Genomic DNA, 26,979 nt, shown 5'->3' with positions numbered 1-26,979 from the left:
TGAGGTCATTTGCAGGTTAGTAGAGCAGATGAAGAGGTCCGTTCTCCTTGAACTGAAGGCTGTGGAGGGGGAAGATTTGACCGCGATGGACAAGATTATGGCCAGCTTGGATCAGGTCGACAAGAACTAGGGGGAGACGTTTAAGATTTTGGACCAAAGTGTTCTTGGATACAGGTATGTTCCCGAATGTGCACACCCGGGTAACATGTCGACAGTACCCCTTGCAATTCGATGTACTATTAATCGTAAATCGCTGCTCCATGGGAATAAGATCGATTTGAATCGCTCCATCCATCTCAGATGCCTGGCTCCCAGGCAATCCTTTCCCTACACCTCTCTACCTTTCTCTCTCTCATGCTCTCCAATGGTCGTTAAAACCTCCCTCTTTCACTAGGTTTTTATCTCTCCCGCTATCTCGCTGTCAAAGATTGTTTGCGAATACCCCTTGCTTAGAGCTCACAGCAGGCATGAGATTGATGCAAGTAATGGGCAGCACGGTGGCACAGTGGTTAGCACTGCTGCCTCACGGCGCCGAGGACCCGGGTTCGAATCCCGGCCCCGGGTCACTGTCTGTGTGGAGTTTGCACATTCTCCCCGTGTCTGGGTGGGTCTCACCCCCACAACCCAAAGATGTGCAGGGTTGGTGGATTGGCCACGCTAAATTGCCCCTTAATTGCAAACAAAAATTGGATACTCTAAATTTAAAAAAACATGAAATAAAAAAAAAGATTGATGCAAGTTGCTGTCAATTTTTAGTCACCATTTAACTGCCGCATTCCCGACGAGGTGGAGATTTTAAGAGCTGTCAGAGAGCTGATGTTAATTGAATGGAGCTTTCTGAGCCAGGGATGTTTAGTTAGATTCCTGGACATGGTGTCTCGGTACAGGTAAACCTCACCGAAAAACTGGTGAGTGTGAAAGCTTTGAGAAGGAGATGTTTTAAAGTATGCATTACTCAGTAAGAGAGCAACTCCTGTCATGATTCCCCGGCCAGATCACCTTGGTCTAGCGGGACTGAACGATGCGATTTTTTAAAAAAACTGTATTCACCCTGGGAAAGCCATCTCTCAGCAAGATCCCGCACAAAGCAATGTGATGCGAGTGATGTTGAGACTTGCATATTGGCCAGGGTACTTGGCGAACATCCATTCTCCTTGCATTCAAACAGTGTCGCGAGATACTTTAAGTTCCTCTGCGAGGCCTCTGTTTAATGTTTCACCGGAAGATGGCGCTGCTGACAGTGCAGCACTCCCTCAGTACGGACCCTCTGACAGTGCAGCACTCCCTCAGTACTGACCCTCTGACAGTGCAGCACACCCTCAGTACTGATCCTCTGACAGTGCAGCACTCCCTCAGTACTGACCCTCTGACAGTGCAGCACTCCCTCAGTACTGGCCCACTGACAGTGCAGCACTCCCTCAGTACTGACCCTCTGACAGTGAAGCTCTCCCTCGATACTGACCCTCTGACAGTGCAGCACTCCCTTAGTACTGACCCTCTGACAGTGCAGCACTCCCTTAGTACTGACCCTCTGACAGTGCAGCACTCCCTCAGTACTGACCCTCTGACAGTGCAGCTCTCCCTCAGTACTGACCCTCTGACAGTGCGGCACTCCCTCAGTACTGACCCTCTGACAGTGCAGCACTCCCTCAGTACTGGCCCTCTGACAGTGCGGCACTCCCTCAGTACTGACCCTCTGACAGTGCAGCACTCCCTCAGTACTGACCCTCTGACAGTGCAGCACTCCCTCAGTACTGACCCTCTGACAGTGAAGCTCTCCCTCAGTACTGACCCTCTGACAGTGCAGCTCTCCCTCAGTACTGACCCTCTGACAGTGCAACGGGGCGTGCGGGTCACCTGTTTGACGTCCAGCCAGACATTCAGTTTTGCCTTGGGACTGTCGTGCATGATGTTGATGTGCGATTGAGTCACCTAAAGGAGGGAGTTACTGAAGCTCTGTCTGTCCGGGGGTGCTTACGGGAAGAGTGCTCAGTGAACAGCTGCCGGGGAAGAGAAGGAAATACCTTTTCCCCATGGATCGAATATAGGGAGGAGCGGGGGTGGGGAAGCAATCCCTGCCACTGTGTGAGTGTGAGCTCACTCCGAGCGGCTCTGACTCCTGACAGACCACAAAAGGAGCAGGAATCTCTTTGTGTGTGTGTGTGTCTCACAACGCCAGCCAAACCCCTGTCGGAGGAACAACCCAGGCGGGTTCCCGGAGCAAACCATACCCGTCTGACTTCAGGGCAATGGGCACCGCCTCACTTCTCAGGTAATTCACCCTTTCCAATTCTGCTTGCTTCTAACGCCGCGATTTCTCAGCTCTGTGAGACAAGTGTGTCTGTTTTCTCTGAACCACGCTGGGAAAAGGGGTGTGAGAATGTGCTCCTCGCATTAGCTGGCAGGGCGGGCTGCCAGTGAATGCCAGCCCTCCTCTGAGGCCAGGGTGGCATGGGGAACCCTGCCCGGTATTTCGAAACGGGCACCCGCCTGTCCCCGATTGGGGAGGGTCGCGTGCTGGAAGTGTGGCGGGGCAGTGCCAGGCAGGGAGAGGTGGCAGCGTTCCCTCTCCCATAGCACCTAGAGAGGGCGAATGGGGGCGGACAGGCCCTTGTGGAGGTGTCTGTGTGCCCACTCTGCTTTAGCCGCTCGCTCCTCAACAGGACTGACCAACGGGAGAGGGAAGCCCCACTCTCAAATCCTTCTGGCAGTTTCGGAGTGTGTGGAACCATTTCTAACCCGGCGTGAGAATCGTACAATGCCACATTGTCTTCCTGTGAGCGACCTGTGCAGATTTGTAACTTATTAATGGACGAGGCTGGGAGAATGATCTTTGGGCTCATTACTGGTCTTAAGACACTCCAGTTTGGATATCAGGTGACGAAGAAATGTAAAAAGACCTTCTTCAAACTTGTGACAACGTTAATGTGTTCAAGGTATGTACTCCAGAGAGAAAGGAATAGAAGGAAAGAGTGTGTGTGAGATAGAGGGAGAGAGAGGGGGGGGAGGGGGGGGGGGGTACAGAGAGAGAGAGGTACAGAGAGGGAGAGAGGTACGGAGAGAGAGAGAGAGGTACAGAGAGAGAGAGAGGTACAGAGAGAGAGAGAGAGAGGTACGGAGGGAGAGAGAGAGGTACAGAGAGAGAGAGAGAGGTACACAGAGAGAGAGAGGTACAGAGAGAGAGAGAGGTACGGAGGGAGAGAGAGAGGTAAGGAGAGAGAGGTACAGAGAGAGAGAGAGGTACGGAGGGAGAGAGAGAGAGGTACGGAGAGAGAGAGAGAGAGAGAGAGAAAGGTACAGAGAGAGAGAGAGGTACGGAGGGAGAGAGAGAGGTACAGAGAGAGATAGAGATACAGAGAGAGAGGGGTACAGAGAGAGAGATACAGAGAGAGAGGGGTACAGAGAGAGAGATACAGAGAGAGAGAGGTACAGAGAGAGAGAGAGAGGTACCGGAGGGAGAGAGAGAGAGAGGTACAGAGAGAGAGATACAGAGAGAGAGAGGTACAGAGAGAGAGAGAGAGGTACCGGAGGGAGAGAGAGAGAGAGGTACAGAGAGAGAGATACAGAGAGAGATAGAGATACAGAGAGAGAGAGAGAGGTACCGGAGGGAGAGAGAGAGGTACAGAGAGAGAGAGGTACAGACAGAGAGGAGCAGAGGGGAAAGATTGGTGTAGAGACAAGTTGAATGAAATGCTGCACTTTGCTATCTTCCTGTTCTTCGAATGTACCTGTTGCACGGAAGGGGGTGAAAGATTATCGGGGGGGGGGGGGTGGGTGGCAGGTGCAAATGCGCGGTTAAGGCCGCAACCAGGTCACCTTAGTCCCAGATGATGGCAGGATGGTTAGCGCTGCTGCCTCACAACGCCAGGGTCCCAGGTTCGATTGCGGCTTGGGTCACTGTCTGTGCGGAGTCTGCACATCCTCCCCTTGTGTGCGTGGGTTTCCTCCGGGTTCCTCTTAGTGCAAACATATGCAGGTTAGATTGATTGGCCATGCTAAATTGCCCCTTAGGGGGGGGAATAGCAGAAATAGGGTGCGGGATTAGGATTAGACAGGGTGCCCTTTCAAAGGATTGGGACAGACTCGATGGGCCAAATTGCCTCCTTCTGCAATGTAGGGCTTCCATAATTTTATGACTGCTGTCCCCTTTGAGGGGGAGAGTTGACTGTTGGTGATTTAACCTGAGGGTCACCACACCTCAGGCGAGGGGCGAGGTTGAGAAGGCCGGGCAGGTACGGGAATCGAACTGACGCTGCTGACCTCACTCCGCATCACGAAGCAGCTGGCCAGCCGACTGAGCTATACCAGCTCCCCAGTCATCTATGATCTCCTAGTGGCCTAGTCCTGCTCGTATTGATCACGTCATTGTGTACATCGCAACAGGAATTAGGAGCAGAAGTGGGCCATTCAGCCCCTCGAACCTGCTCCGCCATTCACTCAGATCAGGACTGATCTCTTCCTGGTCTCAAATCCACCTCCCGACCTCTTCCCCATATCCCTTTAACCCGTTTTTAATCTTGAAACCATTTAATGATTCGGACTCCACCGCACTGTGGGGCAGCGAGTTCCACAACTTCACCACCCTCTACGAGAAGTAGTTCCTCCTCATCTCAGTTCTCAATCTACCGCCTCTCAACCTGTATCTGTGACCTCTCGTTCTCTGCTGCTGGGATATAAATGTCCCCACGCCCGCCAGAAAACAGGCGCGAATCACTCCGGACTTTTTAACAAAAATGCTCCTGCTGCCGATACGGAGCCCTGCACTTCCAGCCGTGGGTCCGCGCATACGCGTGTCGGCTGCCTGCGGCGTGGCCCCGCGCGACATGGCGTACCCACACAGCGGGCCGCGCGGAAAAAGGTAGGCCTCCCCCAGATCACAGCGGGCTGCCGATCGGTGTCCCCCGATTGTGTGCCTGGCCGTCGTGGAGGCCCCCCCCCGGTGACGGATCCCCCCCCCCGCCCTCCCACCAGGATGTCCACCCCAGCCGGGTGGTCCCGCCGGGTGGAACCATATGTGAGCCACGCCGGCGGGAACTCGGCCGGTCGACCGCGGAGAATCGCCGCGGGGGCTTCTTTCAACGGCCCCGACGAGCGGCGCATCCACCGCGCGCGTCCAGCTGGCGGCGATTCTGCGGTCACCGGAGAATCGTGCGAAGGCATCGCGGGTCCGATGCCCCATTCTCCGCCCCCGCGCCGGGCGCGATTGCAGTGCGGGGGCTCGGAGAATCCCGCCCCATATTCTTTTCCTGTAAGCTGGGTGTCCTATTTGCAGCAATGTGGACAAATAAGATTTCAACTGTTCCTCAGTTGTGGAATTCCTTCCCGAAGCCCTCTCCACCTCTTTATCCCTCCCTCTCCTGCTCTCCTCCTGAAAGCCAGCAACAACTTGCAGACCCCAAGGCGACCCTGCAGCAAGCCACATAAAGAGATGTTCGACCAATGGAGCCTCTTTAAGGGGGCGAGGTGGATAGGGGGAGCGAGCGGATTGACGCCCTAAGCGTTCTCGTGGCCGCCACATGGGGGAAGCGGTTAAAGTCGGGGGATGGCCACTAGGCCAGGAATGAGGGAGCGCAGAGAGAACGAGACTCAATATCAGTACCAGGATCTCAATCTGCTGATGACACAGATAGGTACTACTGTTCTCTCTGCCATCAAAAGACTATCTCTTGATCATTTGGTGAATTCAGAATAATAAATGTTCTCAGTAGTGAATGAGAAACTAATGTGCTTCTGGTGAAAGATGTTTTAAGTCTTATGGATATTAAAAGGAAAGTAAGGATTACTTAAGTGTTGCAGTCTTTGGGGGTTGTATTTGAATTGGTGGTTGCTAAGATGTATGTTTTAAAAAGGTTAACTTGAGTTCATAGAATAAACATTGTTTTGCTTTAAAAAATACTTTTCCATTTCTGCTGTCCCACTCCTGTAGAGTGGGCCGTGTGCTCCCCATACCACAATCTAGTAAAAGTTGTGGGTCAGGTGAACTCCATGATACACTTTGGGGTTCTCTAAACCCTGGCCCATAACAGTGTTGAAAGCAGTTCAGAAGAGGTTTACTAGACTAACACCAGGAATGGGTGGGTTGTCTTGTGAGGAAAGGTTTGGAGAGGTTAGGTTTGTATCTACTAGAATTTAGAAGAGTAAGAAGCGGCTTGAATTAAACAATAATCTTTATTAGTGTCACAAGTAGGCTTACATTAACACTGCAATGAAGTTACTGTGAAAATCCCCTCGTCGCCACATTCCGGCGCCTGTTCGGGTACACAGAGGGAGAATTCCGAATGTCCAATTCACCTAACGAACTTGTGGGAGGAAACCGGAGCACCCGGAGGAAACCCGCGCAGACACGGGGAGACTCCGTACAGACACAAATGTGGCAACTGTCGCATGGCCAATCCATTTAAACTGCTCATCTTCGAATCTCAGGGTCCTGTGCATTGCTCACGCTTTGTGGGCGGCACGGTGTCATGGTGGGTAGCATGCTGCCTCACAGCGCCAGGGCCCCGGGTTCGATTCCCGGCTTGGGTCACTGTCTGTGCGGAGTCTGCACGTTCTCCCCGTGTGTGTGTGGGTTTCCTCCGGGGGCTCCGGTTTCCTCCCACAGTCCAAAGATGTGCAGGTTAGGTGGGATTGACCATTATCAATGGGATAGGGCGGGGGGAATTGGGCCGAGGTCGGGTGCTCTTCTGGAGAATCGGTGTGGACTCAATGGGCCGAATGGCCTCTTTCTGCACTGGAGGGATTCTATGATTCTAACTCTGGAGTGGAATTGAAAGTGTAAAACCGGGAGATGATTTTGGGAGTGACGGTGGAAACATAGGAGGCGATTCTCCAATATGGGGCCCAAGTGTTTGCGTCGTCGTCAACGCTGTCGCGTTTCACGACGGCACGAACCAGGCCCGGGTAGAACCGATTCTGTCCCCCACAGGGGGCCAGCATGGTGCTGGAGTGGTTCACACCGTTCCAGCCTCCTTTAGCGGTGCCAATTGGGCGTCACGCCAACCCGCGGGGAACCTCTTCAGCGCGCCAGCCCTGACTCGACATGGCGTCGGTGTTCAGGGGCCGGCTGCGCAGGGAAGTAGGCCCGGGGGGGGGAGAGGCCGGCCCACTGATCGTTGGACCCCGATCATGGGCCAGACTCCATCGGAGGGCCCCCCGGCGAAGGAGCCCCCCTCCTCCCCCACAGGCCGCCCCCTGACCGTTCGCGCAGAGTTCCCGCCGGCAGCGACTAGGGGTGAACGGCGCCAGCGGGACTCTGTCGTATCGGCGTGGCCGCTTGGCGCATCTGGGCCAGAGAATCGGCGATTCCAGCGGCCCGCAGCGCGCCAAACGCGACGGCGCAAATGGAGCCGATTCTCCGCACCTCGGAGAATCCCGCGCCGGCATCGGGGCGCGTGGCGCGGATTCTCCGGCCCGGCGTGGGGCTCGGAGAATCGCCCCTGTGGCCTCTACGCAACCTGAGGAACGTAGGCCCAGGCACCAACTCAGGTGTTCCCAAGGGCTACAATTGTGTCTGTGTTACCTCACTTTTCTCTAGCCATTAATTCATTAATTGAGGTTGCTTCCAGCCTTCGTTACTATACACTAACTAATAAGTAGATCTTGATGGTTGAACGGGCTAATGAGTCTCCTGCTGGCCTTGTTAATGCGCTGTTGTGGTCGGCCCTTTCTCAAAGGCTTGAAGGTACACCGGCAGGCCTGAAGCTCCCCGTGCACAGCTGCCACTGTCGCGACTGATCACTCCATTTATTCGAACAGGCAGCTTGCTCAGTGAGTGAGCTCAGGCCCTTTTGTGCGTCCTGGTGGAGGGAATGGTTAGCATTTCCCAACAGCTTTGCAGTCATGACAGCAAATAAATTGGCTTGGAGAGGCGCCCCCTCAACCTCATTGAGAGCAATTTCAACATCCTCGGGGCATCCTTCAGAGCCTTTGCCTCTGAATCTGGTACTTCTTGATCGCTGGTAGCAGTGTTAAATTATTCGCCTTTTGCCTGTTTGTCACGGCTTTAGTACGATGCACCTCCTATTTAATCCATCACCACCTCTGGGCAGACTATTCGTTCTTGTAAAGTCTCGGCTGCAAAAACGACCGATACGCTCATTTCATGGGTGCTCTCAGGCACCACCTTGCCCCCAAGATGAAGCATGTGGCACTGGTTTGACCCAGACACTGTCACTTGTCAGCTCGGTATCACAGCTACCGACCTCTCCTGTCCCCACCAAGACCAACAGCCCCACCAGTACCATCGCCGACTGTCAGTCCAGTCGCTGGTCAACTTCTACTGGCTCGAGATGTGTATTTTGGTGGTTCCACCCTCACTCTCCCCCACCCCCCGAGAGCTGATGCCAACAGGGAGAGTGGCGTACCCACATGCATGGCTGCACGGGATGGGCACACGTCATTCGCTCCCACACCTGCTTTGCAATCCCACTTGGACTGCAACCTGAAGGAGAGAGAGAGGTCACAAAGAGTAGGACGAGCTGCTGGAAGAGGGAGGAGGACCGGGCGAGGGGAGAGAGAAGAGGATGAGGGGAGGAGAGAAGCACTTTCAGAAAAGCATGTGGCGAGGTTGTTGGGGGAAATACCTCCTGTAGGTGAACAGCTGGGAGGCATCCAGTGGATTTGTACAGGTCAAGTTTCGCAACGATCAGAGTGATTGTTAGGACAGTTTGGGAGGCACTGTGACACAATGGTTAGCACTGCTGCCTCACAGCGCCAGGGATAAAGAGAGAGAGAGAGGTACCAGGAACTGGGGTTCAATTCTGGCCTTGGGTGACTGTGCGGAGGCTGCACGTTCTCCCCGTGTCTGCGTGGGTTTCCTCCGGGTGCTCCGGTTTCCTCCCACAGTCCAGCGCCATGCAGGTTAGGTGGATTGGCCGCGCTAAATTGCCCCTTAGTGTCCCAAAGGGGTAGTGGGTCTAGGTAGGGCGCTCTCTCGGAGGGTTGGTGCTCAGTGGGCCAAATGGTCTCCTTCTGCACGGTAGGGATTCTATGGAGTTCAGGTGTGCGCATTGGCAGTGCCCGCCCTGGCAGTGCCCGCCCTGGCACGTCGCTCAGCATGGGCACCCCGAGGGCCGTGACAGACGGGACTGGAAGTTCACTGAACTCCAGAGCATTGTGGAGCTGAATTTCAATTGTAACGTTTCATTGAGCTCCAGACTTGCTTTACCCTCGCTGTTTTGACAAGGTTCTTTGTCCACACTGCGCACAGTGGCATTATTCCACTCCTGAGACACCAGCTAGAGGCAGCTGGCGATGTCTCCTGTTCAGACTGGGCACCTTCAGAAGTTTAACAGCATCGTCTTTGCAACATTCCAACTGTAAGCACTCAATAAATTTGAAGTGACCCCAACGGTGGCGACGAGTTTGAGAAACTGCCACTTTCATAATCACATTTGCACGTTCTGGCCACAAAAAGGCACTCAGCAATTATGGGGACAAAGTTGTCCATTGCCACACACAAGGCGGCGCGACACAATATTGTTGAGCAAGGTTTTCCGAGCAGTGTTCTGCGGACCCTTGAGGCTCCGATTGACGTGTCCGGCAGGGATTCACGGACAAAATTTGTGCGGTTGGCGGCACGGTGATTAGCACTGCTGCCTCACAGTGTCAGGGACCCGGGTTCGATTCCGGCCACTTGTGACTGTCTGTGTGGAGTCTGCACGTTCTCCCCCGTGTCTGCGTGGGTTTCCTCCGAGAGCTCCGGTTTCCTCCCACAGTCCAAAGGTGAAATGAAAATGAAAATGAATGAAAATCGCTTATTGGCACAAGTAGGCTTCAAATGAAGTTATTGTGAAAAGCCCCTAGTCGCCACATTCCGGCGCCGGTTCGGGGAGGCTGGTACGGGAATTGAACCGTGCTGCTGGCCTGCTTTGAAAGCCAGCGATTTAGCCCAGTGTGCTAACCCAGCCCCTATGTGCAGGTTAGGTGGACTGGCCATGCTAAATTGCCCCTTAGTGTCCAAAGATGTGCAGGTTAGGTGGATTGGCCATGCTAAATTGCCCTTTAGTGTCCAAAGATGTGCAGGTTAGGTGGATTGGCCATGCTAAATTGCCCTTTAGTGTCCAAAGATGTGCAGGTTAGGTGGATTGGCCGTGCAAAATTGCCCCTTAGTGTCCAAAGATGTGCAGGTTAAGTGGATTGGCCGTGCTAAATTGCCCCTTAGTGTCCAAAGATGTGCAGGTTAGGTGGATTGGCCGTGCAAAATTGCCCCTTAGTGTCAAAAGTTTAGGTGGGGTTACAGTGATGAGGGGGGATTGGGCCTCGGTAGGGTGCTCTTGTAGAGTGACGGTGCAGTCTTGATCGGCTGAATGGCCTCGTTCTGCACTGTAGGGATTCTATGATTAGGGAGCTGACGGATTTAATGAGATTGAAGTTGGTCATTCAGCGCAATATTGAAAACACATATTCTTCAACAGGCTCTTCAAAGTACCTTAGCACTATTAACTTCTCATAGTACTGTCAATCAAACACACAGCCAATCAAACACATAATCCTCCTAGGGGCAGATAAAACTCATGCAAATCAAAACTCATGGTCCCCTTGACGGCTGGCTCAACAACCCTTGCTGAGCTGAATCAGTTTAGCGGGGTTTGCACCTCAGCCAAGCATTCAAAATGGGTCACCATGGCACAGCTGCGTCAGCAAAGCCGCTAGAGCTGGAAAATTTAAAATGTTTTAAGTGGTGGAGCAGAAAGGAACAGATAGCCGTCATACACTATTACATTATGACATGTAAAGATGTCCACAGCTTTTGAACTCACCTGCAAACGGTTTCCAAATCCAGGCTAGGTTTCCCTCATGGGTCAAGACTCCTTTGAAATGTTGTGAACTGTATCTCCTGCCAAAATGGGCTTGTTTTAATGGAAATAGGATGGAGTTGAAACAGGCAAGAATGCGGGGTTCGTTACCTGTTCCTTTATCCCACACCAATGGGAATGGAGGAAGGAATTCTGGAATTGAGTCCTGCCCGCCATTTTAAACTCCCACCCACCTCCATTCCAACACAGACGGAGGAATTAACATCCCTAAAATTACGGAATAGCAAAGGTTTAAGCCTCAAGTCCACATATCATCCGTAGTTGAGTTGTGCTTAGGAGTAGGAACGGATAGTTGGTTCTTGAAGCTGATACCAAGACACAGAGCCTTTTATTGAGTTGTTCAGCCTCCCAACTCTTCTCCCACTCAACCCAGTGTCCCAGCTGTCCCCTATTTATATGGGCTGAAAGACGATTAATGCCCAAAACATGTTTCTCTCAATCTTAACAATGTAATTGACATGAACAAAAGGTAACAATGTAATTAACGAGACATGAACACAGACAGAGTGGAGGGACGCAGAAACCAAATGGGATTACAATGGGGAATTATGTTGTGCATTGACTTGAACAGCGCAATTGGCGATGATACTCAAGAATCAAACATGTCAAAGAGCAAAGTAAGGACATCATAATGGAGAAAATAACGGGGCTTAAGACCGCCCAATTTCAGGGACAGGCAGGTTTCTAGCCCAGATTATGAAAGATATGAGGTGAGGGAGTTACAGAAAAGTTAGTCGTCAATAATGGCATGCTTCGTGATCGGACAGAACTGAATCCCTCAAAGGCTCAGCCCACACGATGTGTGATACTTGCGTAGTTCAGTATAGTTCTAAACTTTTGTACTCTACTCCTTTAATGATAAAGCCGTATATATTTGCAACTATTATCAAAGCAGGAAGTATTGGAACAACTCAGCAGGTCCAGCAGCATCTGTGGAGGAAAATTGGACAAATACTTCAAGGAGAGAACCTGCAACGATAGGAGAAGTGAGTTGTGCAGTGGAACAAACTCTTCAAAAGGACCAGCACAAACTCGATGGGCCAAGTGACCTCCTCCCTTCTGGTCTCTGCAATGCCATTCTCGGTTTCCTCTTGCGGGACAGAGAAATAATTTGAGTCAGGGCCAAGCTAGTGCTGCCCTCTAGTGTCTCAGCTCACACTTAACAACTGGTCACTGGGCAATGTTTGAGCCATAGCCCAATTGCGACTTCAAATGCACGCCGATACAAGAGCATGCTGTGTGATACAAGAATTCCCACTCATGAGGCAATTTGCAAACAGGACAACAGATAACACTCACATTAACATTCATATCACGGTGGTGCAGTGGTTAGCACTGCAGCCTCACAACACCAGGGACCCAGGTTCGATTCCCTGCTTGGGTCGCTGTCTATGCGGAGTCTGCACGTTCTCCCCGTGTCTCCGTGGGTTTCCTCCGGGGGCTCCGGTTTCCTTCCACAAGTCCCCGAAAGACGTGCTGTTAGGTGAATTGGACATTCTGAATTCTCCCTCAGTGACCCGAACAGGGGCCGGAGTGTGGCGACTAGGAGCTTTTCACAGTAACTTCATTGCAGTATTAATGTAAGCCTACTTGTGACAATAATAAAGATTATTATTATCAGATGAAGCATCTGCCTCTGAACTTAACTCTCTCCCTATGTTATATATTATAGTATTCTCTGTAACTATATGTGCAGAGATAGGATTTAATTAGCTAGGAATTAATTGGTATGTGTAATTGGTATGTGACCACATTTCACAGTCGCACTCGAGACTGATGTGATGTACAGCAGAACCAGTTCAAGGAACCAATCTAAATGCAAGAGGTGCCCCAAAGCGTCCCAAAACACCAGTGATGTGCTTTTCGAGTCAAAGCTGTGATCCTTGGAATCCCTACAGTGCAGAAGGAGGCCACTCGGCCCATCGACCGACCCTCTGAAAGAACATCTGAAAGATATTGGGAACATGGCATCCATTCTGTGCCCTGCAAACAAAGGTGATTGAGGGATAAAGATTGGCCAGGACTCCGGAGGGAGCTCATATAGAGAGACTCTATGGGCCATTTGCCTTTCACGTTCATGCTGGCACTCCCAAGAGGAACTAAGCTGGATCCATCCCCATGTCCTTTCTCCGATAGCCTATCAAATTGATTTTCGCTTTCTGAACTCAGTGCTTTTCCCGTTGAAAGCCTCGATTGAGCATGCCACCCATGTCCTTTGAGGCGGTGAATTCTAAATCCACCGCACCTCCCGTCGCCACTGATCTCGAGCCAATCATCTTAAATCTGTGTCCTCTGATTCACGCTCCTTCCACCAATGGAACAGAGTCTCCCTATCGACTCTGTCTCATGATTTAAATGCCTCGATCAAATCTCCTCAACCTTCTCGTCTCCAAGGGGAACAGTCTCAACTTCCCCAATCTATCCCCGTAACTGAAGCTCCTCAACCCATGAACTGTTCTGGTGAATCTTTTCTGCGCTCTCTCTGAATTATTCACATCCGCCGTGAAGTGTGGTGCCCAAAACTGGACCCAATACTCATGTAAGGCTGCACCAACATTTTATAAAGGTTCACAATAACATCCTTGTTTCTTTGTACTCCATGCCTCAATTTGTAAAATTTGGGATTCAACCTTTCAAACTCTAGCGTTGTAGCAATGAGGTCCTCTGTTGGGTTTTTTGAATTGCGACTGACTCAGCTTTGTGTTTGAGCTATACAAATGCTTTCATTGTTACGATTTAAATGGGGCAATAATTTAAAATAGTGACAGAGGAGCCAGGGTAGTGCCCAGTGACAGAGGGGCCAGGGTAGTGCCCAGTGACAGGGGGGCCAGGGTAGTGCCCAGTGACAGGGGGCCAGGGTAGTGCCCAGTGACAGGGGGCCAGGATAGTGACCAGTGACAGAGGGGCCAGTGTAGTGCCCAGTGACAGAGGAGCCAGGATAGTGCCCAGTGACAGAGGAGCCAGGATAGTGCCCAGTGACACATGGGCCAGGATAGTGCCCAGTGACAGAGGAGCCAGGGTAGTGTCCAGTGACAGAGGGGCCAGGATAGTGCCCAGTGACAGAGGAGCCAGGATAGTGCCCAGTGAAAGGGGGGCCAGGGTAGTGCCCAGTGACAGGGGGCCAGGGTAGTGCCCAGTGACAGAGGAGCCAGGATAGTGCCCAGTGACAGAGGAGCCAGGATAGTGCCCAGTGACAGAGGAGCCAGGATAGTGCCCAGTGACAGAGGAGCCAGGATAGTGCCCAGTGACAGAGGAGCCAGGATAGTGCCCAGTGAAAGGGGGGCCAGGGTAGTGCCCAGTGACAGGGGGCCAGGGTAGTGCCCAGTGACAGAGGAGCCAGGATAGTGCCCAGTGACAGAGGAGCCAGGATAGTGCCCAGTGACAGAGGGGCCAGGATAGTGTCCAGTGACAGAGGGGCCAGGATATTGCCCAGTGACAGAGGGGCCAGGGTAGTGCCCAGTGACAGAGGGGCCAGGATAGTGCCCAGTGACAGAGGGGCCAGGATAGTGCCCAGTGACAGAGGGGACAGATAGTGCCCAGTGACAGAGGGGCCAGTGTAGTGCCCAGTGACAGAGGGGCCAGGATAGTGCCCAGTGACAAAGGAGCCAGGGTAGTGCCCAGTGACAGAGGAGCCAGGGTAGTGCCCATTGACAGAGGAGCCAGGGTAGAGCCCAGTGACAGAGGGGCCAGGATAGTGCCCAGTGACAGAGGGGCCAGGGTAGAGCCCAGTGACAGAGGGGCCAGGATAGTGCCCAGTGACAGAGGGGCCAGTGTATTGCCCAGTGACAGAGGGGCCAGGGTAGAGCCCAGTGACAGAGGGGCCAGGATAGTGCCCAGTGACAGAGGAGCCAGGATAGTGCCCAGTGACAGAGGAGCCAGGATAGTGCCAAGTGACAGAGGAGCCAGGGTAGTGCCCAGTGACAGAGGGGCCAGGGTAGTGCCCAGTGACAAAGGAGCCAGGGTAGTGCCCAGTGACAGAGGAGCCAGGGTAGTGCCCAGTGACAGAGGAGCCAGGGTAGTGCCCAGTGACAGAGGAGCCAAGATAGTGCCCAGTGACAGAGGGGCCAGGGTAGTGCCCAGTGACAGAGGGGCCAGGATAGTGACCAGTGACAGAGGAGCCAAGATAGTGCCCAGTGACAGAGGAGCCAAGATAGTGCCCAGTGACAGAGGGGCCAGGGTAGTGCCCAGTGACAGAGGGGCCAGGATAGTGCCCAGTGACAGAGGAGCCAAGATAGTGCCCAGTGACAGAGGAGCCAGGATAGTGCCCAGTGACAGAGGAGCCAGGATAGTGCCCAGTGACAGAGGAGCCAAGATAGTGCCCAATGACAGAGAAGCCAGGGTATTGCCCAGTGACAGAGGGGCCAGGGAAGTGCCCAGTGACAGAGGAGCCAGGATAGTGCCCAGTGACAGAGGAGCCAGGGAAGTGTCCAGTGACAGAGGAGCCAGGGTATTGCCCAGTGACAGAGGGGCCGGGGTAGTGGCCAGGTAGTGATAGGTGGGCCAGGGTAGTGACAGAGGATCCAGGGCAGTGTCCAGGTAGTGACAGAGGAGCCAGGGCAGTGCCCAGGTAGTGACAGAGGAGCCAGGGCAGTGTCCAGGTAGTGACAGAGGAGCCAGGGCAGTGTCCAGGTAGTGACAGAGGAGCCAGGGCAGTGTCCAGGTAGTGACAGAGGAGCCAGGGCAGTGTCCAGGTAGTGACAGAGGAGCCAGGGCAGTACCCAGGTAGTGACAGAGGAGCCAGCGCAGTGTCCAGATAGTGACAGAGGAGCCAGGGCAGTGCCCAGGTAATGACAGAGGAGCCAGGGCAGTGCCCAGGTAGTGACAGAGGAGCCAGCGCAGTGTCCAGGTAGTGACAGAGGAGCCAGGGCAGTGTCCAGATAGTGACAGAGGAGCCAGGGTATGGGGGGAAGGATGGAACAATCGTGTAATGCGTTCACGCAAACATGAAACCCGACTCCCCAGTTCGTGCGATATGTCTGCTCCCGTCGCTAGAACCACCGACGCGAAGAATCCCGACCTCGGAGATAAGAAATTCCCCCTATTCTCTGTCTTACATGGGAGACTCCATGTGCTCCAGAGGTCTAGTCATTCAGTCAGTGTTGATAGGCTGTTCAGTCATGGGGGGGGGATCATATTCTAGCTCATGTCTTGTCACATTCTACACCCAACACACTCCGACACATTTGGCTACATTAATAATGATCAAATCTCCTCTCCTTAATCAAGGCCCAAATTAACACCTCTACTCTTTCTATGTAACCTGGATAAATGAAGTGTAGTCTTGAAGTCTACGAAAACTCTTGTCGCCCCGTGTCTGAACTTGCACCAAGCCCCGTTGCCCCTTAACAAAAAGAATTGGGTACTCTAAAAAAAAATTCTTTTTAAGAATAGATAGGTGCTTGATGGCTGGCACGGGGATGGGCCGAAGGGACTCTTTCCATGCTGTAAACGTCTATGACTCTAGAGTGTCCACTCTTGGCTCACCCGGCTTTTTACAAATCCTTCATGTAGCTAGTTTCTAATGTGACCTTTGACCCATGCTGAGGAAAACGCGCCCCATCACTTAAATTTTAGAGTTCAAAATGGCCGACACACAATCACCAAGGATGAGGCGCATTTGTAAAAATGTTCTGATTGACAGCAATATATTCCAGCTCCATAATTTGGCACAAACGGCTGATTCTGTCTTAGCTGGTACCATGCAAGGCGCGTCAATAATCCTGATACTTTGACTTTTGTTTCCACTTACAGTTTGAGCTGGACTGTGGGCCTTTCCCCGGGAGTCGACGGGGATTTTGGACAGTAACACCATGGCCGTCTTCTGTGGCGTGTCCTGCTGAGGTACTGCTGGCTGGAGACTTGCTACCGTCCCTCCACATGTTGCGGTTAATTGTTGGAGGGGTGATCATTCTCCTCGGGGTACCTCTGCGACTGTCGAATGGCCAGCCCACGGGCTCAGCGCTCTCAAACCCCCGACGCCAGCCGGGTCTGCCAAGTCTGAGGAAACACCTCCAGCCCTTTCTGGGTGTGAATTTCACACACAAGGTCTGTATCTCGTGACCCTTCCACTGACTGCTTTAGTCGACTCCTGAAGCTGACCAGCCTGAGACAGAGATTCTCTCCATGTGACGATGATATGATCCCTTTTGCTCCCCTTAACTAACACCCCAAACACCTCTCCTTCCCACACACCTCCCCCCCCCCCCCCCCCACCCAGCCATAAACAGACCCTTGAGTACAGGCAAAAACAGCGTCCACCTTACATAAAATCCCTCCTTTGACCCTCGAAGAGCAAATTTAATTTTCTCCAATTGTACCATATCCCCCAACCTCGCCTACTCCTTCAATAGCACCGCCGACCTCCACCCCAATTGAATTCGCCGCCGAGTGATATTAAAGTGGCAAAGGCCACGACATCAGCCCCCTGCCCTCTTCCAGTAGCTCAGGCCACTCCAAGATCACCATCAACGGACACGGCACAATCCTCACGCCCACGATCTCCGACGTTGTCTCGAAGGTCGAGGTCCAGAATCCCCCTAGCTTCGGGCAAGACCCAAACATATGGACATGATTCGCAGGCCCACTTGCACACCTCTCACATCTGTCCTCCACCTCAGGGAAGAACCCAGTCACACGATCCCACATAATATGAGCCCTGTGCACCACATTAAACTGTATCAGACTCATCCTGGCACAGGATAGTGTGCTTCTCCATTTCGAACAACCACCCAGAAATATCCACCACCTTCCCTTCCCTCAACCCGACCTGACTTGTCAATCTATCCATCCTTGGCAGCTGAGGGAACGAGCGGAGCTCCTTGCGCACAAAGTCCCACACCTGTATGGAGCTGAATTCACTCCCACTCGGCAGCTGTCACTTCTCCTGCACCTCTTCCAGCCTCGGGAACCTCCATTAGACATAGGAGCAGAATTAGGCCACTCGGCCCATCGAGTCTACTCCGCCATTCAATCATGGCTGATATTTTTCTCATCCCCATTCTCCTACCTTCTCCGTATAACCCCTGACCCCCTTATTAATCAAGAACCTATCTATCTCTGTCTTAAAGACACTCAGTGATTTGGCCTCCACAGCCTTCTGCGGCAAAGAGTTCCACAGATTCACCGTCCTCTGGCTGAAGAAACTCCTCATCTCTGTTTTAAAAGGATCGTCCCTTCAGTCTGAGGCTGTGTCCTCTGGTTCTAGTTTTTCCTACAAGTGGAAACATCCTCTCCACGTCCACTCTATCCAGGCCTCGCAGTATCCTGTAAGCTTCAATAAGATCCCCCCCTCATCCTTCTAAACTCCAACGAGTACAGACCCAGAGTCCTCAACCGGTCCTCACATGACAAGCTCTTCATTCCAGGGATCATTCTTGTGAACCTCCTCTGGACCCTTTCCAAGGCCAGCACATCCTTCCTTAGATACAGGCCCAAAACTGCTCACAATACTCCAAATGGGGTCTGACCAGCCTCAGAAGTACATCCCTGGTCCCGTATTCTAGCCCTCTCGACATGAATGCTAACATTGCATTTGCCTTCTTAACTGCCGACTGAACCTGCACATTAACCTTAAGAGAATCGTGAACAAGGACTCCCAAGTCCCTTTGTGCTTCTGATTTCCTAAGCATTCCCCATTTAGAAAATAGTTTATGCCTAAATTCCTCCTTCCAAAGTGCATAACCTCACACTTTTCCTCATTGTAGTTCATCTGCCACTTCTTTTCCCACTCTGCTAGCCTGTCCAAGTCCTTCTGCAGCCCCCTTGCTTCCTCAATACTACCTGTCCCTCTACCGATCTTTGTATCATCTGCAAACTTAGCAACAGTGCCTTCAGTTCCTTCTTCCAGATCATTAATGTATATTGTGAATAGTTGTGGTCCCAGCACCGACCCCTGAGGCACACCACTAGTCACCGACTGCCATCCTGGAAAAGACCCCTTTATTCCCCACTCTCTGCCTTCTGCCAGTCAGCCAATCCTCTATCCATGCCAGGATCTTACCCTTAACACCATGGGCTTTTAACTTATTTAACAGTCTCCTATGCGGCACCTTGTCAAAGGCCTTTTGGAAATCTAAATAAATCACATCATCATAGAATTTTCATAGAATTTATAGTGCAGGTGGAGGCCATTCAGCCCATCGAGTCTGCACCGGCCCTTGGAAAGAGCCCCCTACTGAAGCCCAAACCCCCACCCTATCCCTGTAACCCAGTAACCCCACCCAACCATTTTGGGCACTAAGGGCAATTTAGCATGACCAATCCACCTAACCTGCACATCTTTGGGCCGTGGGAGGAAACCGGAGCACCCGGAGGAAACCCACGCAGACACGGGGAGGACGTGCAGACTCCGCACAGACAGTGACCCAAGCTGGGAATCGAACCTGGGACCATGGAGCTGTGAAGCAACTGTGCTAACCACTGTGCTACTGTGCTGCCCACTGGTTCTCCTTTGTCTAACTTCCTTGTTACCTTCTCAAAGAACTCTGACAGATTTGTCAGACACGACCTCCCCTTGACAAAGCCTTGCTGACTCAGTCCTATTTTACCATGCACTTCCAAGTAGTTTGCGATTTCATCTTTAATAACAGACTCTAAAATCTTACCAACAACCAAAGTCAGGCTAACCGGCCTATAATTTCCTGCCTGCTGCCTCCCTCCCTTCTTAAACAGTGGTGTTACATTAGCCATTTCCAATCCTCTGGGACCCTTCCTGCCTCCAGTGATTCCTGAAAGAGCATCACCATTGCCTCCACAATTTCCTCAGCTATCTCTTTTAGAACCCTGGGGTGTAGTCCATCCGGTCCAGGTGATTTATCCACCTTCAGACCTTTCAGTTTCCCCAGAACCTTCTCCTTAGTAATGATCACTGCACTCATCTCTGTCCCCTGATTCTGCTGGAGCTCTGGCATCCCACTGGTGTCTTCCACCGTGAAGACTGATGCAAAGTAACTATTCAGTTTGTTTGCCATTTCTTTGCTTTAAACATACCCAGTGACCAAGCGTCCCCAGCCCTCTGGGATAGATAATTCCAAAGATTCACAACCCTTTGTGTAAAGAAATTTCTCCTCACCTTGTTCCTAAGCATCTTCCCTCCCCATTTTGGAATTGTATCTCCTGGTTCTAGACTCCACAACCAGGGCAAACATCTTACCTGCATCTCCCTGTCTATCCCGTTGAGTACTTTGTCGGTTTAGAACATAGAACATACAGTGCAGAAGAAGCCCATTGAGTCTACACCAACGCACTTAAGCCCTCACCCTATCCCCGTAGCCCAATAAACCCTCCTAACTCTTTGGTCACTAATGACAATTGATCATGGCCAATCCACCTAACCTGCATGTCTTTGGACTGTGGGAGGAAACCGGAGCACCCGGAGAAAACCCACGCAGACAACGTTCAGACTCCGCACAGACAGTGACCCAGCGGGGAATCGAACCTGGGACCCTGGCGCTGTGAGGCCACAGTGCTAACCACTGTGCCACCATGCTGCCCGTGTTTCAATGAGATCATCTCTCAGTCACTGAAACTCGAGTGATTACAGGCCCAGTTTCCCCAATCTCTCTTCATAGGACAGTCCCGCCACCCCCAGGACAAGTCTGGTGAACCTTCGTTCCACTCGCTCTGTGACAATACTGTCCTTCCTAAGCTAAAGGGACCAGAACTGCTCACAGTGCTCCAGGTGTGGTCTAACCAAGCTCCTAGATCATTGAAGCAGAACCTCACAACTCCTGTACTCAAATCCTCTTGTGATAAAGGTCAATATACTATTAGCCTTTGTTTTTAAAAATAAATTTAAAGTACCCAATTCATTTCTTTTTCCAATTAAGAGGCAATTTAGCGTGTTCAATCCACCTACCTTGCTTTGGGTTGTGGGGGCGAGACCCACGCAGGCACAGGGAGAATGTGCAAACTCCACACGGACAGTGACCCAGAGTCGGGATCGAACCTGGGACCTCGGCGCCGTGAGGCAGCAGGGCTAACCCACTGCGCCACCGTGCTGCCCTACTATTAGCCTCCTTAATATCTTGTGTTATGATCCCCCCTGGGCTAGTGTGGGGTCAATTCCAACCCCACTTGACCCGGAGTCACAACACAATTGAAATTAATAAATAATTCTTAAGACACATTTGACCCCTGGTTGCGTGATAATTATAGTCACCAGGTTTGTACATTTAAGCGCAATTAGGTTGATCATCTATTTGATTATTGTATTGTTGCTTGTGCCATGGTAACACTTCAGCCAATCAGAGTTGAGTAGCCAACCAATCAGAGCCACCCCTCCCCCCTTTTCGCTCCTTGTTCTGTTTGGAATCTGGCCTTCTTGCCTTTTGTCAAGGTGAGTGCACGATGAAAAGTTTTGGCGACATGGATCTATTTTCAGTGAGATTCAAGTCCCGTACAGGGTGGTGGGTGGGGAGAAATCTTGGGCCCTGGTACTTCTGCTGGCAGGGCCCCATATTCCCCGCCCTCCGTCACTACGTTAACCACTCCCCTCGGTCATTATTTACACCGTCTCACTCACAGGAACAGCACTGTCGAAGTGACACCTGCTCTCTACCCTCGTTCTCCCAGTGAATGATTTATCCCTTACCGCAATGCCTCTCTCGTGCTTTCCTTTGTTTTCTGATTCTTAAAAAAAAGCATGATTTCGCAACTTTACACCCGGGTCCTGCTCGAGTATGGGACTTCGGTGTTTTGTACATAGCTGGGGATGACACAAAGAGTCTACAGAGGAATGTAGGCATGTCAGTGAGTGGGTGAAAACTTTGCATGGAATATAACGTAGGAAAAGGCGAAGTTATTCACTTTGGTAGGAAGAATAAAGAAGCTGAATATTGTTTAAATGGAGACTGCAGAAAGTTGCAGCACGGGGGCATTTGGGGGTTCTCGTGTGTGAATAATAAAAATCTAGCATGCAAGGGTGGCACAGCGACACAGTGGTTAGCACTGCTGCCTCGGGGGGGGCGGCACGTTGGGCAGTGATCAGCACTGGAACTGCGGCACTGAGGACCCGGGTTCGAATCCCGGCCCTGGGTCACTGTCCGTGTGGAGTTTGCACATTCTCCCCGTGTTTGCACGGGTTTCACCCCCACAACCCAAAGATGTGCAGGGTACATAGATCATAGAACATACAGTGCAGAAGGAGGCCATTCGGCCCACTGAGTCTGCACCGACCCACTTATTAACCGTGCACTAGCCCAGGGGGTCGTAACAACATTGTTTCTTTAAACATCACACCGAGCAATTCGGTCAACGTACATCGTTCAAATGACATTACTTGGGCTCTCATTTTGGAGGCCTAAGGTGATAGGCTTCACTAATACACGAGGCAACTTGAAGCAGAGGTCACCCCCCCGGGCCCGTAATGTCAAAGTCCGAATGCGATTAAATCCAGCACGTACAGAGGGCGAATCACTGTTACCCGGGGTTATTTTCCCCGTTGGTGCCCAGAGTAGGCACTGATGGGGGGGGCAGGAGGTGTATCAATGCTGCAGGTGCTGGAAACGCCATAGCCAATTTGTGCACAGCACAACCCCACACACAGCAACATGACCTTAGAACATAGAACATACAGTGCAGAAGGAGGCCATTCGGCCCATCGAGTCTGCACCGACCCACTTAAGCCTTCACTTCCACCCTATCCCCGTAACCCAATAACCCCATCTAACCTTTTTGGACACTAAGGGCAGTTTCTCATGGCCAATCCACCTAACCTGCACGTCTTTGGACTGTGGGAGGAAACCGGGGCACCCGGAGGAAACCCACGCAGACACGGGGAGAACGTACAGACTCCACACAGACAGTGACCCAGCGGGGAATCGAACCTGGGACCCTGGCGCTGTGAAGCCACAGTGCTAGCCACTTGTGCTGCCCAAAATGTCCTTCGAGCCGGAATCGACCTGAGGATTTCCGGAGTTTGGCTTCTACAGTCCTCCGCTCTACTATCTAACCTATCAAAGGCGCTAGGTAGGTGGATTGGCCATGCTAAATTGCCCCTTAATTGGAAGAAAAAATAATTGGGTACTCTAAATTTAAAAAAAAGTACTGCGGGTTTGATTCCGGCCTCGGGTGACTGTGTGGAGTTTGCATGTTCTCCCCGTGTCTGCGTGGGTTTCCTCCGGGTGCTCCGGTTTCCTCCCACGGTCCAAAGATGTGTAGGCCATGATAAATTTCCCTGTGTTGAATGGTTGGATAGGTTACAGGGATAAGGTGAGAGATTCGGCAGAGGGAAGATGGTCTTTCAAAGGATTGGTGCAGAGACAATGGGCCAATTAGCCTCCTGCACTGTAAGAATTCTATGATTCAAAGTTCAGCAGATAATCGGGAAGGCAAAAGGAATGTTGGCCTTTATTTCAAAGGGAATGGAGTCTAAAAATAGGGAAGTCCAGCTAAAACTATACAGGGCGCTAGTTAGACATTACCTGGAATACCGTGAACAGTTTTGGTCCCCTTATCTGAGGAAAGATAGACGGGCATTGGAGGCAGTGTGGAGAAGGTTCACTCGGTTGATCCCGGGTAGGGTGGGATTTTATGAGGAGAGGTTGAGTTCTCATTGGCGTTTAGAAGAATGAGAGTCGACCTTATTGAGACATAGAGGATTCTGGGAGGGATTGATAGGGTCGATGCTGAGAGCTGTTTCCTCTTGTGGGAGAGTCTAGGACCAGAGGGCATCATCTCAGAGTAAGGGGTCGTCCATTGAAGACAGAGACGAGGAGGAATTTCTTCTCTCAGAGGGGAGTGAATCTGTGGAATTCTTTACCGCAGAGAGCTGCAGAGGCTGGGTCGTTATGGTCAAGGCCGAGACAGATTTTTAATCAGTAAGGGAATCGAGGGTTTAGGGATAAGGCGGTAAAGTGGAGCTATCAGATCAGTCATGATCTCATTGAATGGCGGAGCAGACTCGATGGGCCGAATGGCTTACTTCTGCACCTACGTCTTACGATGTTATGGCGTATGTCCCCTTCCCTTCCTCCCCAGGCCTGGCCCCCATAATGCCAAGCGAATGTACTAACACATGACAAATTTGTCCCGACAGGTGCCCCAGACCATTATCATCGGGGTGCGGAAAGGAGGCACTCGGGCCCTCTTGGAGATGCTGAACATTCACCCGGATGTCGTGGTGGCCAAGGCCGAAGTCCACTTCTTCGACTGGGACGAGAATTACCGCAAGGGCTTCGCCTGGTACCGTGCGCAGATGCCAGCGTCTCTGCCCAGCCAGGTCACCGTGGAGAAGACCCCTGGCTACTTCACCTCTGCCAAGGCCCCCGACAGGATTTACAGCATGAACAGCTCGACCCGCCTCCTGCTCATTGTCCGCGACCCTGCAGAGCGAGTCATATCCGACTACACCCAGGTGCTGTACAACAGGAAGGAGCGCCACAAGGCCTACGAGCCAGTGGAAGACATCCTGGTGAGGAACGGGAAATTGAACAGCAGGTACAAAGCTGTCCAGCGGAGCCTCTACGATGTCCACCTGGCGGCCTGGCTCGAGCGCTTCCCGCTGCACCAAATCCACATCGTCGACGGAGATCTCCTGATCGCGGATCCGCTGTCGGAGCTGCAGAGGGTGGAGAGCTTCCTCCGGCTGCCCCCTCGCATCCAGCCCTCCAACTTCTACTTCAACCAGACCAAAGGTTTCTACTGCCTGCAGAGCGCGGGCCGCGAGCGCTGCCTCGACCAGTCCAAAGGGCGTCCGCACCCTGCCGTGAACGGGACTGTGCTGGCCCAGCTCTGCCGCTACTTCCGTGCGCACAACACCAACTTCTTCAGGATGGTGGGCAGGACATTCCGCTGGTGCCTGTCGCAGGGCGAGGGGCAGCTCATCCACTGAGGGGCTGCTTCGCTGCCGTGGCGCCAGCCTGGCCAGCCTCTTGACAGCACCATCGACAAAAAAGAGAGACGATCGAAATTCGTAGCGTTGGAGAGACCCACGGGTCGATTTCCGAGTCCCATCTGCCACAGGAACCGTCTCAGGCCGGACGGACAATTTGAAGGACTGCTTAAAGGCCACTTTACGCCGGTCGAGAAATTCCGGTCTTGGGGCGAGCACGACCGGAATATCCCACCCTTTGGGTTTAGCGCTTTAAAAAGGGGGCATTTTGTTGGCGGGATATGGGCGGAACCGGGAAATTCTTGCCCATCCCTAATTGCCCGCGGGGAGAGGGTGGCGAGCGCTTTCTCAGGGGACAATTAGGGGCGGGCACAAAATGCCCAACGGCGGCCACATCCCTCAAACAAATTTTTCAAAAAAACAAACGAGATGGAACTCCCTCTGTTGACCGAGGAACGTTTTGGGATTTCTTAAATGCGATCGCCGCCTTGTAAAATGAGAGGCACAGCACGGGCACAAGGGGGGGGGAATTCTCCCAGCGCTTCAGTGTCAGTGGGCTGCAGTTTGGGTCGGTAGCTCTCTGCACTTTCATTGGGTGTTTCCCACAGGCTGGGCGGCATGAAGGACCAGGGCCCTAAAGCTTTACAGCTTCCTCCTATTGTAACCAGGCCAACACCGAGCGGGAGTTTACCCCATTCTATAAGCGCAAATCTGACACGGGTTTCGAGGACTGTGCGTGCAGGGGAAAGTGCAAAAATGTGCGGGTTTCTATTGAGGAGTAGTCTACGTTTGCCTCTGTCAGACAGCAGAATCTCACTGCCTGTTCATTTGTATTTCACTTTCCTGTCCGTGTTTTGGAGGGATATTGAACCTTTTTACTCATTGGCATAGAATCACAGAATTGTCATTGACTCACACTGGCTCCTGGTCAAGAAACACCTTGCTTTTCAAATTCTCATCCTTGTTTTCAAATCCCTCCATGGTCTCATCTCTCCGTATCTCCTCCAGCCCCCACAATCCTCCGAGTTATCTGCAGAAGGAGACCGTTCGGCCTATTATGTCTGTACTAGCTCTCCAAACAAGCCTCAAGACTCAGTGCCATTTTCCTACCTCTTGCACATTGTGTCTATTCAAATAATCCAAAGGCTTCTTAATGCCTCGATTGAACCCGCCTCCACCACATTCCCAGGAAGTCCATTCCAGACCCCAGCTACTTGCTGTGTGAAGAAGTATTTTCTCACGACGCATTTGATTCTTTTGCAAATCTGTGTCCCCCCATTCTCAATCCTTTAATGACAGCGAACATTGGCCCTATCGACACTGTCCAACCAGGTTTCGAACAGAGGGCGGCGCAGTGGTTAGCACTGCTGCCTCACAGCGCCGGGGACCCGGGTTCGATGAAAGCCTCGGGTGACTGTCTGTGTGGAGTTGGCACGTTCTCCCCGTGTCTGCGTGGGTTTCCTCCGGGGGCTCCACAGTCCAAACGATGGGCAGGTTAAGTGGATTGGCTGTGATAAATTGCCCCTCAGTGACCAAAGATGTGCAGGTTGGGTGGGATAGAGATAGAGCGGGAGGGTGCTCTTTCGGAGGGTCGTGCAGACTCGATGGGCCAAGTGGCCTCCTTCTGCACCGTCGGGATTCTGTGATTCTATGACTGGGGTGGTAGACATGAGCAAAACGTGGCACAGAAAGTTACACTTTGTCCATTCCACTTGAAGTATATGTTTAACAGCGTAATACGTCTTTCTTATACAGCCACTGTGCAGGCACATCCTCAATCTGCCACAGAACAGAATGACTTTTATTGGTTCCGTTTTCCCTCCAATGTCTTCACCGTTTTGTAACTGTCTCGGTTTTGGGTCAATAAATATTACACTGACTTCTTTCCGATTAATTAAATGTAAGCCGGGCCGATACCGAACATTTAAAATGACTGCCACCGGCAAATCAGATACGGAGAGACGAGACCAAGGACGGATTTGAAAACCAGGATAAGAATTTGAAAGGAAGAGCGATACCAACACGTAATCGACGATTGACAACGAGCTTTGCGAGGAGATTGTGGAGGAGTTGAGCGAAGATGTTAGTTTTAAAGCAGACGGGAGAGGTAGGGAGGCATCGAGGAGGCAATTCTAAAGCTCAGGGTCCCGGGCAGATGAAGGCACGGCCGCCAATGGCGGAACGATTAAAATACGGAGAGATGAGACCATGGAGAGATTTAGAAACAAGGTGAGAGTTTTTAAATCAAGATGTTGCTTGACAGGGTGCCAGTGTAGGTCAGGGGTGATAGGGGGAAACGGAGTCTTGGTGCAAGTTAAACTACGGGGCGGC

The 26,979-nt window shown here is 52.0% G+C and overlaps 1 protein-coding gene across 3 annotated transcripts; it reads left to right on the top strand.

The window, feature by feature from the left end:
• LOC140397028 (heparan sulfate glucosamine 3-O-sulfotransferase 1-like) lies at positions 1–26,527 on the top strand. Of its 3 annotated transcripts, none has more exons than XM_072486073.1 (3): positions 1–174; positions 16,569–16,862; positions 23,854–26,527. In XM_072486073.1, exons 2-3 carry the CDS (start codon positions 16,695–16,697, stop codon positions 24,646–24,648), a joined length of 963 nt encoding a protein of 320 aa, XP_072342174.1. In that variant the 5' UTR covers positions 1–174; positions 16,569–16,694; the 3' UTR covers positions 24,649–26,527. The 3 variants fall into 3 exon arrangements, with proteins under 3 accessions (XP_072342174.1, XP_072342172.1, XP_072342173.1); XM_072486071.1 differs by lacking the exon at positions 1–174 and adding an exon at positions 1,902–2,272; XM_072486072.1 differs by lacking the exon at positions 1–174 and adding an exon at positions 2,620–2,936.
• Positions 26,528–26,979: the final 452 nt, after the last annotated feature.

Source organism: Scyliorhinus torazame, chromosome 20 (assembly GCF_047496885.1).
Source record: "Scyliorhinus torazame isolate Kashiwa2021f chromosome 20, sScyTor2.1, whole genome shotgun sequence".
Lineage (NCBI taxonomy): Eukaryota > Metazoa > Chordata > Chondrichthyes > Carcharhiniformes > Scyliorhinidae > Scyliorhinus > Scyliorhinus torazame.
This window is presented reverse-complemented; position numbering and strand designations above follow the sequence as displayed.